This window comes from Brassica rapa, chromosome A09, assembly GCF_000309985.2.
Source record: "Brassica rapa cultivar Chiifu-401-42 chromosome A09, CAAS_Brap_v3.01, whole genome shotgun sequence".
In the NCBI taxonomy this organism is placed as follows: Eukaryota; Viridiplantae; Streptophyta; class Magnoliopsida; order Brassicales; family Brassicaceae; genus Brassica; species Brassica rapa.
Window position 1 is genome coordinate 8,660,236 of NC_024803.2, and position 14,971 is coordinate 8,675,206.

At 31.8% G+C, this 14,971-nt stretch overlaps 4 protein-coding genes and 1 long non-coding RNA gene across 7 annotated transcripts in view; 3 read left to right on the top strand and 2 right to left on the bottom strand.

The window, feature by feature from the left end:
* The window catches only part of LOC117128056, a 36,934-nt gene that overhangs the window by 13,757 nt on the left and 8,206 nt on the right, over positions 1-14,971 (top strand). The window lies entirely within an intron of this gene.
* Positions 1,897-4,275, top strand: LOC103838118 (serpin-Z2-like). 2 transcript variants are annotated; one of them, XM_033279466.1, is made up of 2 exons: positions 1,897-3,235; positions 3,379-4,275. In XM_033279466.1, the coding sequence occupies exons 1-2, from the start codon at positions 2,708-2,710 to the stop codon at positions 4,171-4,173; spliced, it is 1,323 nt and encodes a 440-aa protein (XP_033135357.1). In that variant the 5' UTR covers positions 1,897-2,707; the 3' UTR covers positions 4,174-4,275. The 2 variants fall into 2 exon arrangements, with proteins under 2 accessions (XP_033135357.1, XP_009112793.1); XM_009114545.3 differs by having other exon boundaries at positions 2,281-3,235; positions 3,460-4,275.
* LOC103838117 (probable WRKY transcription factor 56) lies at positions 5,264-9,825 on the bottom strand. The gene is made up of 2 exons (XM_009114544.2): positions 6,158-9,825; positions 5,264-5,675 (listed from the first exon to the last, which is right to left on the bottom strand). Exons 1-2 carry the CDS (start codon positions 6,532-6,534, stop codon positions 5,489-5,491), a joined length of 564 nt encoding a protein of 187 aa, XP_009112792.1. The 5' UTR covers positions 6,535-9,825; the 3' UTR covers positions 5,264-5,488.
* LOC103838116 (nucleolin) lies at positions 10,066-12,744 on the bottom strand. Of its 2 annotated transcripts, XM_009114543.3 has the most exons (12): positions 12,512-12,744; positions 12,361-12,445; positions 12,192-12,268; positions 12,086-12,113; positions 11,904-11,994; positions 11,746-11,812; positions 11,472-11,571; positions 11,214-11,377; positions 10,969-11,136; positions 10,795-10,896; positions 10,597-10,719; positions 10,066-10,381 (listed from the first exon to the last, which is right to left on the bottom strand). In XM_009114543.3, exons 1-12 carry the CDS (start codon positions 12,587-12,589, stop codon positions 10,316-10,318), a joined length of 1,149 nt encoding a protein of 382 aa, XP_009112791.1. In that variant the 5' UTR covers positions 12,590-12,744; the 3' UTR covers positions 10,066-10,315. The 2 variants fall into 2 exon arrangements, with proteins under 2 accessions (XP_009112791.1, XP_009112789.1); XM_009114541.3 differs by having other exon boundaries at positions 10,795-11,136.
* LOC103838115 (2-C-methyl-D-erythritol 2,4-cyclodiphosphate synthase, chloroplastic) lies at positions 12,827-14,248 on the top strand. Its single transcript, XM_009114540.3, has 3 exons — positions 12,827-13,207; positions 13,279-13,409; positions 13,883-14,248. Exons 1-3 carry the CDS (start codon positions 12,871-12,873, stop codon positions 14,114-14,116), a joined length of 702 nt encoding a protein of 233 aa, XP_009112788.2. The 5' UTR covers positions 12,827-12,870; the 3' UTR covers positions 14,117-14,248.

Consider the following 14,971-nt stretch of genomic DNA (forward strand, 5'->3'; position numbering starts at 1 on the left):
TAACTTAATTAAATTTTTTACTAGATATTAAAATAAAAGTAAATTTAATGGAAACTTCTAGGAAAATTAAATTATAGAATAATAATCTTCTAGATATATACATAATAAAGTGATAAGTTTCCAAATTTCGATTGTTTCTATCTTATACATATACATTTTTGTTTCTTAATTAAAAACACTAGATTCTGACCCGCGCCTGAAAAGCGCGGGTTTATTTTTGGTTTTAATTTTTCTTAATGAATTTCTATATGAAATAGTATATAAGTCTTAGAACATTTATCCGGAACCTAGGAACCAACAGAAAAAAAACAAAACCAAAATTGAACCGAATTTCATGAATACCCGACCAGATGTTTTATCTCTTAAATCAAAAGATTAAAACCAAACCGAGAACCAAATGGGTATATGTATTTTTAAAATAAAAATAATTTACCTACAAATATTAATTATATTTAATTTCTAAATAAACAAATATCCTAAAAATACTATTTATAAAACAAATTACCCAAAACCTAAATTATCCTAATATTTTTTATTCGAAATGTAAGTAGTGTTTCCATATCTGATCCGCTGACGAGCCAGTAAAACCGGTGGTCATATATAATTCAGAGATGCTTATGTTCTTCATGTAGCATTCTATGAGAGGTTCTACCAACTAATATATTTTCACAAAATTCAGATTTAATGAAAATTCATTAATTAAAATCTGATAAAAAACTGCTATTAACCTGTGAACCAATATCGGTTGACCCGCTAAGAACCCATAAAAATTTGATAATATTTTCTTATTATTTAACGTCTCATATATTTTATAATAGTACATAAAACTGAATAAACTATTTGATTTGTCTTATAAGGTAAGTGCGTTGTATTTATGTTATGCATTTTAATTTATATGTTTCTAATTATTGTTTTAAAGTTACATTTATGAATTTTGGAATTAAAATTAGTTATGATTTTTTTATATAAAAAATAGAACAATGTTATTACGCATTTGAACAAAAATATGTTATACCATAAATTAGATATGAGAATACAAAATTTATTATCCTGATCATGGTTCCCTTACAAAGTTATTAAACTTTTAGACTTTGGATAAGGGTTTACGGGATAAGGATCCATAGGATATCAATGATACATGATACACATGAGTTTTTATTATATGGTATATGACATATATGGATTTATTTTATTCAATATTATAATGTAACATTGTGTGTAAATGTGGCAAGATAGAAGAACGTGTTGGTAAAGATATATTTTGATTTTGAAATTAATTAAACCAAACCCGAGCATAAATCATAACTAACCATATTTGCTTTGATATTAGATATCAGATTTATTAAGATTAGCTGCATTAAAAGGCCAAAATAAGAACATTTATTATGATATAGTTAGAGAAATATAAAGTAGAACAAAAAATAATAATTAGTTAATAATGGGTGTAACAGCCTTTTCACGTAGATTTTTTAGATAATTCTCTTTTAATAATATATAGATTCAAACTTTTGAATCAAGTTGTAAAAGGCAGGATTGCTACTTAAAAAAAAATCTTTCTTAGCCTAGTATTTTAAACCTATTGAATAGTTCAAATTAATTCTCAATGTGAGGTTCAGTCCACAAATTGACCATTTTCTGGATATTCAAATGAGGCCCTATATATTTTATGTAATGAAAATTATAAATTTTATACATAATAAATTTATTTTAACATGTGCTATAATATATGTTTAAATTTGTATAAATTTTATATTTTTAAATTTTAAATTTTAAGTGAACTATATATAATTAAAAAAATCAAACATAATTTGCATAAACACATAGTTGTTTTTAAAATATTGTGATAAATTTATAAGTTTTGGGTTTAGGGTTAATTAATACATGTATATTAATTCTTTAAAATATTGTGATGAAAATGCTATATGTAAGTTTGCTATAATGTTGTGAAGAATGTGATGACCCATTTAAATAATAGGTGTCTATGATTATATGGATCATCAAAATCTTGTTATGATCTTTGATTTCTCAGATTGGTGAGTGGTGGTTTAAACAATGTCTAGCTTACCTGCATGGTGGTGTGAACATGACGATACTTGGGGAAGATGTTCATGTAGGTGATGATATATATAGAAATGGAGAAGTTGTTTTGCTTCACAAGAAGATGTGAAAGTGGTATATTTAGTGGTTTAGACTAATCATATACACATATATATAATATTTGTATATAGTGTTTGTATCTAATGGTGGTGTGAAAGTAGTATATTTAGTGGTTTAGACTAAATGTATATACATATATAATATGCGATGGTTTCGATTATAAAATGTAATAGGGGTTAGTTAATTATGAGATGCTACGTAACAAAGAAAAATATGTAATGGGGCTTGGAACAAAATAGGTTTTATTTAATTATAGGTTTTATTTAATTGTTAGAAGATATTTTCTTGTTGATATAATAAGGGTTAGTTATAATATTTAGAATATGTAATTTGTTGGGCTAAAAAATAAAAGGGTGCAACAACATTTTATAGGTAGATTTTTTAGAACTCCTTCCCTTTTAATAGTATTGATTCCCTTTGATTTTTTTCCTTAAGAAAAAGAGCTAAACCGACTATAGGGCGACCTCCAAGACCAAGAAAGAAGTAGTATATATATGTGCATGTATTAATGTGTGCTCACACAAAATAAACAAAACCCCTAAAGACGGTGATGGATAACATAAAGATGAAAGAAAAAGTTGGCAAATCACAAATCGCAGATCTCGCTATCCAAGAGACAAATCCAAAGAAGAAACAAAAACTTTGTGCATCACAAGTAACCTCAAGTCCTTCCCTATCAAAGATTGATTTGGCAGAAGCGATGAAGAAGCAAAACGACGTATCTATGTTCCTCGCGGGGAAAGTAATCTCAACCCTAGCCAAAACCTCTAACTTGGTCTTTTCACCGGCATCAATAAACGCCGTGCTCATCATGGCGGCTAATAGGCCAGAAGAAGAAGAAACACTAAGATCCTTCATCCTCTCCTTTCTTAGGTCTTCCTCAACCGACGAGCTCAACGCTGTGTTCGGTGAGATCTGTTCTGTGGTTCTAGCAGACGGCAGTGCGAGCGGTGGCCCTAAAATCGCAGCAGTTAATGGAGTCTGGATCGATCAATCACTCTCGGTTGATTCCTCGTGGAAGGATCTCTTAGTAAACTTCTTCAAAGCTGAATTCGCTCAAGTTGACTTCAGTACCAAGGTACTTTTAGTATTTATAATTTTTGGGATTTTCTATAGGGTTTTGATTATTTCTGAAACATATATAATCTCCGTCCGGTTGATAATTTAAATTTTTTGTTAATTTTTTGGGGATTCTCTATGCATTTTTGGGGAAATTTCAAGGCAGTTGTTTTGTTTGATTTTGATAATTTTATAGCGATATACACTTCTTTGTTAATGATTGACGATTTTGCTGTTTTGAAGGCGGAAATAGTGCGGAAGGAGGTGAATGCGTGGGCTTCACGTCACACAAATAATCTCATCCAAGATCTTCTTCCTCGACGATCCGTGACAAGCCAAACCGAATGGATTTATGGAAATGCATTGTACTTCAAAGGAGCTTGGGAAAAGAAGTTTGATAAGTGTCTGACTAAGCACAAACCATTTCACCTTGTCAATGGCGAATCAGTCTCTGTGCCTTTCATGAGAAGCCATAAGAACCAATATGTAAAGGCTTATGATGATTTCAAGGTCCTGAGGCTCGGTTATCAACAAGGCCGTGATGATGCCGACCGCCAATTCTCAATGTACTTCTATCTACCTGACAAGAGAGATGGACTGGATAATCTTTTGAAGAGATTGACATCTACTCATGGATTTTTGGACCGTCACATACCGAGATACAAAGATCGCGTTGGTGAATTCAGAATTCCAAAATTTAAGATCGAATTTGGGTTTGAAGCTTCAAATGCTTTTGATGATTTTGAGCTAAATGTGTCATTGTACCAAAAAGCTTTCATTGAGATCGATGAAGTAGGTACTGAAGCTGCAGCTGCAACTGCCTGCTGCGGAGGTGGTGGCCGTCCGAAGTTGATAGATTTCGTGGCAGATCATCCATTTCTTTTCTTGATTAGAGAAGACCGAACCGGAACTGTTTTATTTGTTGGTCAAATCTTCGATCCTTCCAAATCTGATTAGGTCTTGTATTAATTTTGCTGTTTCTAGGTTTGGGTTTTAATTTATTGTTGTTTAGCCGAGTTTTTTGAAATGTTCATGATTTTAATTCACTTAGATTTGGTTCTCCTCGACTAAGTAATATTCTGAATCATTTCTTCACATGCAGTATCTTCATGATTTATTCGGTGTTAGCGGTCTTGGGTCAAGGGTTTTACAAAAAGATCATAGACCCTTACATTAGTTGAGGATTAATTTCCAAGCATCCTTTGATTATCTCTTGCAACAGATGAGTCACGATCTCTACTAGAAATCCAACATATGATTTTTTGTAAAATTTGCACAAAGTTACCTTACCGTATATATTAAACGATTTATCAAAATGAATTACAGGATTTGTATGATTTGAAACGCACTAAATGTTCCTATACTTTTGTAAAAAAAGGGTTGAATTGCAGTATTAGTAAATAACACAAGTATGAAACTTTCGATTATAACAATTTCAGAATAAAATATGTCAGAAAAAGAGAATAATATCATACATTAGTATATATACTTACAAAAAACAAATGTAATATGATATATATTGTATTAAAACAAAATACAAAGAAGAATAACACATAAATTAAACAATTAGCACCACAAAGTTTTTTTTGGTAAAATAAAAAGGTATTTTCACCTCTTTGCATGAATCCAAATGTTGTATATAGTTCTTCTCAGCGCGAATGAACCTAGGTGGCGATAGTTACAGCCGCAATCCCTTTACCACTGGGTCAACTCGACGTTAGTGCACCACAAAGTTAAGCAATTGATTCAATTAGACAATACAAACAACATGAAGCAAGAAAAACCACTAACAATAAAAATTATAAACTGAGTACAATTAAATAATTCAGTGGATTTGTTTGAGAGAAAATCTGCAGCAAGGAGAATGTTGAAGCAAGGTCGGATTTATATGAACAATGTGAACGTTGATGATGAGAATAAGAGCTTGAGTTATTGTTGAAGGAAAATGCATTGTTCTCTCTGCAGGCAAGGAGAACAAAGTGGTCGTTAGAATTTCCTGACTTTTTCTTATGATGAGTCTTATAGATTAAAATTTATATTCTTAAAATTGTTTCGTTAAGCCGCTTTATTCAGTCTTCGATAAATACTACACAGCAAGGAAAGAACAAAGAAAAAAACAAACAAATACCATCCCAATAAACATGAAAATCCTATAATTTAAGATTTGTTTTATACATTTCTATTGGGAAATCGATTGGGGTCAAGGGATTGGTTTTGTCAATGGAGTGATGAAATCATGATTAATATACATAATTACACAACTAAATTATATTTACAAATCAGAAACTCTGGTGAGGAACTGAAGTTGCCGAAGGAGAGGACTAAGAGTCTCCATTAGCTTCTCACAAGGATGATTGTGAACACCTTCGTAGGTTGTTACGACAACTTTTGGATCTTTTGCCAATCTTTGCACTTGTTTCTTCACGTTGCATGTATGGTACGTGCATCTGTAATAGCTCCTGCAATTTATTACGTAGCAAACACAAATGAATAATAAATCTGTTACCTATATGATATTGTTAGCTACGAAGCTACCATGCCAGGTTATTCTATATGTTATGCTGTTTTTTAGGTATAGTGAAATATATATGTTATCTGCTAAGTTTTTGAATTTTTAAAACTCATTCCTACATATACTTTTTAAAAATAAAACCTATACAAAAGGTTTGAATCAATCTGTTTTGCTGGGGATAAAGCCTATACATAACACTCTAGTTCAAAGACACGAGCAGTAACCTAGCCTAAATCAACCGGACTAACACAATTTGAATTCGATCGTTATAGGTTGTTAAGCTAATGTTTCCAACCAAGATAGACACGTGACCAAGTGTGTGTGAATATATTATCTTTGGTCTATTTCGAAATCTACTTTTAAGATGTCAAATATGTTTTTAAACACGTCATAAATGTATATATATTTAGATGTAATTAAAAGAAGAACCTGGGATGAGCATTGTTTTTGACAGATTTTTGACCGTATTTTCTCCACCGATAACCATCATCAAGAACATCATCATCGCTCCTCGTATGAAACGCAATTCTCTGCAAGGCCGACGATCTCTTGCCTTTCCCTTTATTATTGTGATCATTTAATCCTTCCATCTCCATCGCCTCTCCTCCTCCTCCGCCTTGAAAGTTCTCTGGCTGAGAAGACATATGAAAACTCGCTGGAGAACAAGAAGATGTGCCCATATCGCCGGAAAACATTAAGGAAGGAACCATCATCATCATTAACTGTTTGTCGTCAAAAGAAGAAAAAGGGTTGTTTTCGCCTTCTTCTAGTGTTAACATCGAGTGTGTGTTGTCTATCCCTTCCATTTGTTTTTGAAGCTTCCTCTATCTAGATTTATCTCTTTCTCACGCTATATGTAAGTTTGTTTATGTATATGTTTGGGGATATCAAGAAGAAGGAGAAGAGAAGAAGAAAGGTGATAAGGATATTTGTAGGGAAGAAAGAAGAAGAATGAGAGTAAAAGGGTATATAACATCGAGGCCAACTATATTCACCTAACTTTTTGTTCAACTGCCTTAGCAAAGCTTTTGATCAATATTATTATTTGGATTCATATATTACCCTATAATGTATGTAATATACCAAATTAATTAGCGGAAAGTTAAATAGTATATATCTGTATTAAGAAAAAGGAACATAAAGCAACTTTGATAAATAGTGGTATAAATTGATTACTATATCAAAGTTTTAACGTGTGTCTCATAAAAACCAATCAAACACATCCGCTTATATATGCTAGTGGTCAACGTTCTTGTTGATGTCTTCCCATGACAAAGGGAATGTTTTGTAATGGCTTCTTTGTCCTTTTGGATATAGCATGTATATAGATTCACATTCCCTTTTTGGTATCGTTTATGCGTTCTGAAATTTATATATAGGAACTGACATATATATAATATATATATATATACTAAGCTTGTTTTTTTGGTTAAATACATATATACTAAAGTTTATTTCATATATGAAATATATAGTTTAGGTTTATCAAACTAGTACTAGACATGATGAACTCGCTTAAAGTGTTGGGACATTAAATATGGATAAACGAACTTAAGCAGATTATCGTGGTTGTAGTTGTTAGGAATCGAATATATAAAAATAAAAATAAATTAGCATAAATAAAAGAAAAAAACACTAGGAAAACTACTGCACGCACGTGGAAGCTTCTCATAATAGTTCATATCAAAGCCGTCTCAAATTAATTTTAGGTCCTGTTCAAAAAATTTTTTAATCGCACATTTTATCAAGTAATTTTAAAATTTAATAATTTTATCTGAATTTTTTTAATTATAAGTTCTAAATTTAGCATTATATCTAAAATTTTAAAGTTTCTTACCATAAGTTATCTATATATTTTGAAAAATCCTTTAATTTTTTATTTTTATATTTCAGGACCCTATTCGACCGTTCTACTTGTGCGTGCTGTTAGACGACCCTGGTTCATATAATAAATCAAATGTTAATAGATCTTTTTTTGTCAACAAATGTTAATAGATCTAGCGTTTTAACTTGTGTCTTCGCAAAATTTCGGTTCAACTTATTGCTACACATACATCAATATGTATATCTTAGATCAACTGAAATTCACTTGATCTCAAAAAAAAAAATCACTGCTACATATATTTACTTATATATATGTAGCTTCACGTTTTATATTGCAGAATAGATACAAGCGCAATCAATTTTACAAGTTTGGATTATGCATATTAAATTTAACCACAGCAAAAACTTTAGATTATATACCGGATGCATGTCGGTTTCCTCTGATTGATACGACATACAGTCTAAAAGCACAGTTTGTGATTATATGTAGGGTTTTAGTAATTAAAACCCTCAACTAAGATGAATCATAAAAAAAAACCTCTAAAAATTCCGTGAAATAAACCTTCAACTTTAATTCTGTTGATTTATGCTATACTCCGTCTAAAAAAAATGTGACGGAGGGTTATATACATTAACGGTTTATAAGTTGACGGTTTATAATATTGAAAACTTAGTTGAAAGTTTTTTTTACGATTCAAAAATAGTTGAGGGATTTTATCACTAAAAGTCATTAATTATTTTAAAATATTTATTATCATTTATAAATTTTTTAGATTGATTTATAAACCTTTAAAACTAATTTATAAGCCTTTAAATTTTAAGCCTTTATTATCATCTATATATTGTTTTAGATTTGATTTATAAGCCTTTAAAACTACTTTATAACCGATTTATAAATCTTCATAAACATTTAATACTTTTACATATGATTAATATGGATTTACAATTATTTTGTAAGTTCTTACAATTTTTGCTATTTTTAGGATAAAATAATCTAACATTATGATACTACTGAAACATAAAGTAATACAATAACTCAAAAGTAATATATCAAATATATTATTTTATTGATCAAGAAAAAAAACAAAAATATAACGGATTAGAATAAAAATAATCATGCATTATTTTTTGGGATAGGGGAAAGTATGAGCCAGATGTCAAAAATCATGAAAATAGGAAAAAATGTGTCCTAACTCTAAATAGAAATATTGATTTCATGTATGAATTATCTTCCACAATTTGTAAGACTTAATATAACTTAGAAACTTTAAATTATTTGATATTTGACAATGATAATATAAACACAAAATTTTTCTTATATCACTATTGTCAAATATCAAATAATATAATATTTTGAAGTTATATTAAACTGTAAGTAATGTTTAAAATTATTAATTTAGGATGCATAAATTAATTTTATAATAAATTAATGTATTGAAAGTTATAAATTAGTTTTAAAGGCTTATAAATTAATCTAAAACAATGTATAAATGATAATAAATATTTTAAAATATTTAATCACTTTTAATGATAAAACCCCTTAACTATTTTTGAATCGTAAAAAAATCCCTCAACTAAGTTTTCAACATTATAAACCCTCAACTTCTAAACCATTAATGTATGATATCCTCTGTCACAGTTTTTTAGACGGAGGGTAACATATGTTAACGGAACTAAAGTTGAGGGTTAATTTCACAGAACTTTTAGTTGAAGATTTTTTTTACGATTTATCTTTAGTTGAAGGTTTTAGTTAGTAAAAACTCTTATATGTAATGTTGTCGTAGATCAGTCAACAGGGCCGGCCCTGGACCAAACCCATTGAAACATTTGTCTTTGGCCTCTATTTTTCAAAGATCCCCATTTAGAAGAAAAAATCTAATATACATTATATAATTATTATTTTTTAAATGAGATCACACACATATTTGGCAATATCGCGTTGGTTTAAACAACCAAAATCCATTTGAATGAGCCAAAGAATACATTAATGCAATAGCCCAATAAATCAAAAAGAATTAAAATTCACAAAGTTAACAAATTTTTCTGACTAACGTGTTTCTCTTTTCTTTTTTTTTGTCCTGGACACTTGCACTTCTTATTTTCTTAGGTTTTTTTCCTTTCCCTGTCTTAACCTGCAAACCAAAAACACAATTTCATTATTATTTTGTCAATTGCTTGTGTCTGCTTATATCAGAAGCAAAATCTCGCCATAAGTCATGAAAGGTATTCAAAATTCTGCTACTATAATTATAAATATGATGATCAAGCCAATTCTTCAGAAGATGTAAACTATCGGTTCATTTGTTTTTTTTTGTGTATGGAAACTAATGTTTTGTCACTGATTTAGTACTTTATATATGAAACTATGCTTATGAATTTGTTTTTGGGATACTTTTGTGATGTAATATATAGGCCCCCATTTTTCATTTTTTTCAAGCCTCCAAATTCTCAGGACCAGCCCTGTCAGTCAAGTTAAAAACATCACGCGCAATTCATCTCTGACTCATTATAAGAGAACCGAAATTGAAGCTCTGTATAGACATGTTGAAATACATCATGTATTCTATATGTTCTTTAATAAAAGAGATTATTGTGGAGTTTGTATGCATAACTCTCATATAAGTATTAATAGATTATCAAAACACATCAAAAAAAAAAAAATTAAAGGATGATACTTGTTATACATCTGATGTTGATTAGTAACAAAACTTGCCCTAATCTCCACTTTCCTACGCAGGCAGGTGTAATGATATTTGTCCTCACTCACTTCCTTTTTGATACGAGACTGATTTTCTTTCCCTCCACAATAAACTTCTCACTTCGCTCCAGCTGCAACAAAGAGATGTCAAGTCCAACATCAGTAAAAAAAACTGAAGATTCTATAGTAAAACTGAGAAAAACTATAATAAAAATGAGTAGGTGTACTAACGCTACCATTACGTATACTGTATCTCACATTAGATGAATTTCACAGCTCAGTGAAGGAGTCGGCACAAGAAGTAACAAGATAGATTTGACATAAGATGAGCAAATATTAGTATTACCTTAAGTTTCAAGTAAGCAATAGCATCTTTCCTTGAAGAGAACTCTGAGAGAATTGATGGTGCTTGTTCATCAATCATAGATTTAAGCTGTTTCAGCTTCATTGATCCGCTACTATCAGCGACCTAAAAATGTAAGATGTGTGAGAGAGAGGTTATAGAAGAAGACGATTGACTGTTCAAAGTAAATTGACAGCAAACCTTTTTAAGAATCTGCTTGCATAGGTTCTTCAACTTGATTTTGGGTTCAATGATTTCATCACGCTTCCTTTTTGCTGGGAGAGAGTTTTCAATAACAGAGTCCTTGTTGTCTTCTTCTTCTTCACTCTCTTCTCGCTTCCTTTTTGCTGGGAGAGAATTTTCGATAACAGAGTCCTTGTCATCATCCTCTTCACTCTCTTCTTCTTCCTCTTCATCATCATTATCATCATCATCATCATCACTGTTATCAAAAGATGTTTTCTTCCCTTGGTAACGAACACCAGCTATCTTCTTTGGACGGTCTTTGATACCAAGTCCTTGTTTTCCAGCTGTGGCTTTATCCTGCAGACATAATTTCACAGCATTAAGATATCATATACACAAAACATGTTTTCAAAGATAGCAAGACAGAGACGTACCTGAACCATGTTGTAAAGATTCTCTTGATCGTCCTCACAAAACATTTTTCTCTCGTTAGACTTGGATGATTTCTTTTTGCCAGGCTTAGCTCCAAGAAGACCACCCGAGACAAACCCGGATTCAAATCCCCACCAATCAGAAGAAGGTTCTTCAATTTTCGGTTCTGTTTCAGTCCAAAAGATCCACACAGTTTCAGCTCAAAGGATATAACCAAAATTAAGTCACAGTATTTCAAGTTTTCAGAACAGTCTAATCACCTTTAACACTAGCATGTTGGTCGTCAGATATAATTTCAATCTCCATAGCATCGGCGGCTATGTCGCAAATCACAGGAGAAGGCTCCTCAGTTCGCTTAACCTACAAAACGCATTAGCTCAGGTTCGACTATTACTTTCATAATGTTTAAATAATGGTAACAGCAGAGAAAATTCCAATAACATGTAGAACCCATATAGAAATGCTAATCGACATGAATCTTGGCCCTAATCGGATCAAACAAGGAGAGCGAACGAATTGGAAAGAGAATCTTACAAGTATTCCTTCAAGATCTTTAGAAGAGTAAGAATTGACAAGCTTCCCCTTCTCTCTACGTTTATACCTAATTACATAACAAAAAGGAAACACTCAAACACAATGCGACAGAGAATTTCTAAAGAGATATATATAAGAAAAGAAAAAGATGAAACAACCTTCCTTGTGGACGAGTAACTTTCGCAACCTTGGACACGGCAGGCTCAGATTCGGCAGCTTCGTCTTCACTTTCAGTTTCCTTGTCCGAAGCTGTTACATACCACAGAAACACCAAGTCATCAGGCTAACTAGAGTGAAATGATTTAAAAATGAGTAAAGTTAAAACGAAGTAGACTTTTACCATCGTCTTTCTTGCTAGGAGCTGCTTGCTGCAAATAACACAAAAGAAATTGAAATCACTTCCATTTTTTCAAAGACACCAGAAGAAAAAAAAAAGAAACACTAACCACTTTCAACTTCTTGAGAATGTTATCGAACTGAGTAGTATCAAATGCCCATGGATTCGGCTTATCAACACCAACACCTGCTCCCCCATGTGAAAAAATATTTAGCCATATTACTTATATGCTCTATTTTCAGTTACATTAAATCTAAATTCCACAAATTTAAACGAACCAGTTGTGTCTTGCTTGTTCTTGACTCGGACATAGCCTTTGATCCCTTGCTTATCTTTACCTAGTCCTTCTCCTTCTTCCCATCCCTTTACACACAAATAACAGTTACATCTTTGTGTTGAAATCTCTACGCTTTGCAAAATTTAACTGACCATTGATTTCATTAGGCGGAAAGCGGCGGATTCCTTTAGGATTCCGACGTACTTGACTGGAGCTTCCGGCGCCGCCATCTTCTCTTGGCAGACAGTCGGTCGCCGTTTCGTTGGAGCTCGGAGAAAGAGAGCGAGTTTGAAGAAAACCTAAAGCGGAAGAAGAAGAAGTGATTAGCAATTATACTCTACGACGCGGTCTTTTGTAAACAGACGACTCGATCGACGGTAGAGATCTAATCAAAATTTAAATGGGCTATGAATATAGGCCCAATTCAAAAGCCCAGCTTAAAGTATTTATTTATTATTTAAAATAAAAATAAAGTGAAATGTTGTGGCTGGTTGACTGAGGAGAGAGAGAGATGGCTATGGCTACTTCGACTCAGCTATCTTCTTCTTTGTTTCACTCTCAAATTACCAAAAAGCCCTTCCTTCTCCCACCGGCGGCGGCGCCGAACAGCGTTCATGGTTTCTCTACACGGAGGTTAAAGTCTCTCTCTTTATCCCATCATTCTTCTGTCTCAGCTTCGGCTGCCTCTTCCGCCGTCGACGTCACTGAGCCAGTGAAGAAACCAGTGAGAACGCTTCCGTTTCGAGTAGGTCACGGGTTCGATCTGCATAGATTAGAGCCAGGGTACCCTCTGATAATAGGCGGGATTGATATCCCTCACGATAGAGGCTGCGAAGCTCACTCCGATGGTAAAAGTTTTGACCTTTTGAATTAGATAAATTGAGCTTTGTTGGTGATGTTGGGGTGGTTTTGTGTGCAGGGGATGTGTTGCTTCATTGTGTAGTGGATGCGATCTTGGGAGCGTTAGGGCTTCCTGATATAGGTCAGATCTTCCCTGACTCTGATCCTAAGTGGAAAGGAGCTGCATCCTCTGTCTTTATCAAAGAAGCTGTAAGCTTTCGTACTTTCTCGTAGAAAGTAAACGAGGTGTTGTTGATTGTGAAGGAAAGAATAGGCTTTAAACGTTTAGTGATCACTTAAGCTATATAGAATCTTACCGTGCTACATGAGTTCCTATCTTGGCATAACTCAGGTTCTTAAATTATGTTCTTAAGTGTATAGAATGATGAATTATAGAAGGGTTCTTGTACTCTTACATATATGATTAATTCCAAGTATCGCTGCTCTAGTTTGAAACTTTACAGTTTCTTTCTTGTATTTACTTTTATTTTTTTATTAGTTACTGTGAATGATGTTGATTGCATTCTTGCTAATGTAAATCAAGCTATAAACTTTGAGTGTTGTTCACTTTTAATTTGTTGATGGAATGAGATTTGCGTATTTTTTAGCGGAAAAAATGTGTCATGAAAAAGGATGGAGTTCATTGAGCTTGAAACGAGGTTTTGTTTGTCTTTATGTGTCAGGTGAGACTCATGGACGAGGCAGGGTACGAGATAGGAAACCTAGACGCCACATTGATTCTACAGAGACCGAAGATAAGTCCACACAAAGAGACAATACGATCCAATCTCTCCAAGCTTCTTGGTGCAGATCCTTCTGTTGTGAACGTAAAAGCTAAAACCCATGAGAAAGTTGATAGCCTTGGAGAAAACAGAAGCATTGCAGCTCACACTGTTATTCTCCTCATGAAGAAGTGAGTCGTTTTTTATCATATTCTTTATGTAACAGTCTCATAAGAATACTTTTATATGTAAATTTAAACTCGGTGTAATCACCCTTTGACTTTAGATAAACCATAAATGATCAAATCTAATACTCTTACTCGTCAATCGAAACGTTAAGGTTAAAAGATTGTGAATCCCCTATATATTAATTGAGGAACATTTGAAAAGATGTAACCTCAATTTTGTATTAATTAAAAGAGGCCCCAATGCATAGGTGGCACTCAATTAGGTAGTCAATTACATTCAATTGAAAAATAAGTAGGTCCACATTCGATTTTTATATGTTATTAGATACATAAGTTGGTCAAACTATATGATATAATGATATGATATGTTATTTTCTTTTCTTAAATAAAACCTACGGAATTACCATAAATGACTAATATATATATGACAATTAATGCTTTTAATAATAAAGATTTGATAACAATTTATATCTCCTCCATCATTTTTTGTTTAATTTTATATTATTAAAATAAATTAAACAATCAAATTAGCTATAAAAATAAAATTTAGATTTTTTCGTATATGTTATATTTTGAATTTTTAAAAACGACAATAAATGACTAAAACTATTAAAATTATTATGTTAAAAATTAATGATCAATGGTTTAACATTTTTATTATAAGAAGATACACATGATTTTAAAACCATATGAGTAAAAAATATCATTTAATAATAAATAAATATATATATAGATTAAACATATATACCATAAGATTACATAAATATTTTAATATTAAAACTTTCAATGAATTTTCAAGAACATTTATAAATTATAAAATTATTAAAGATTTCAGATTGAAAATTTTGTTATCGATGATTTA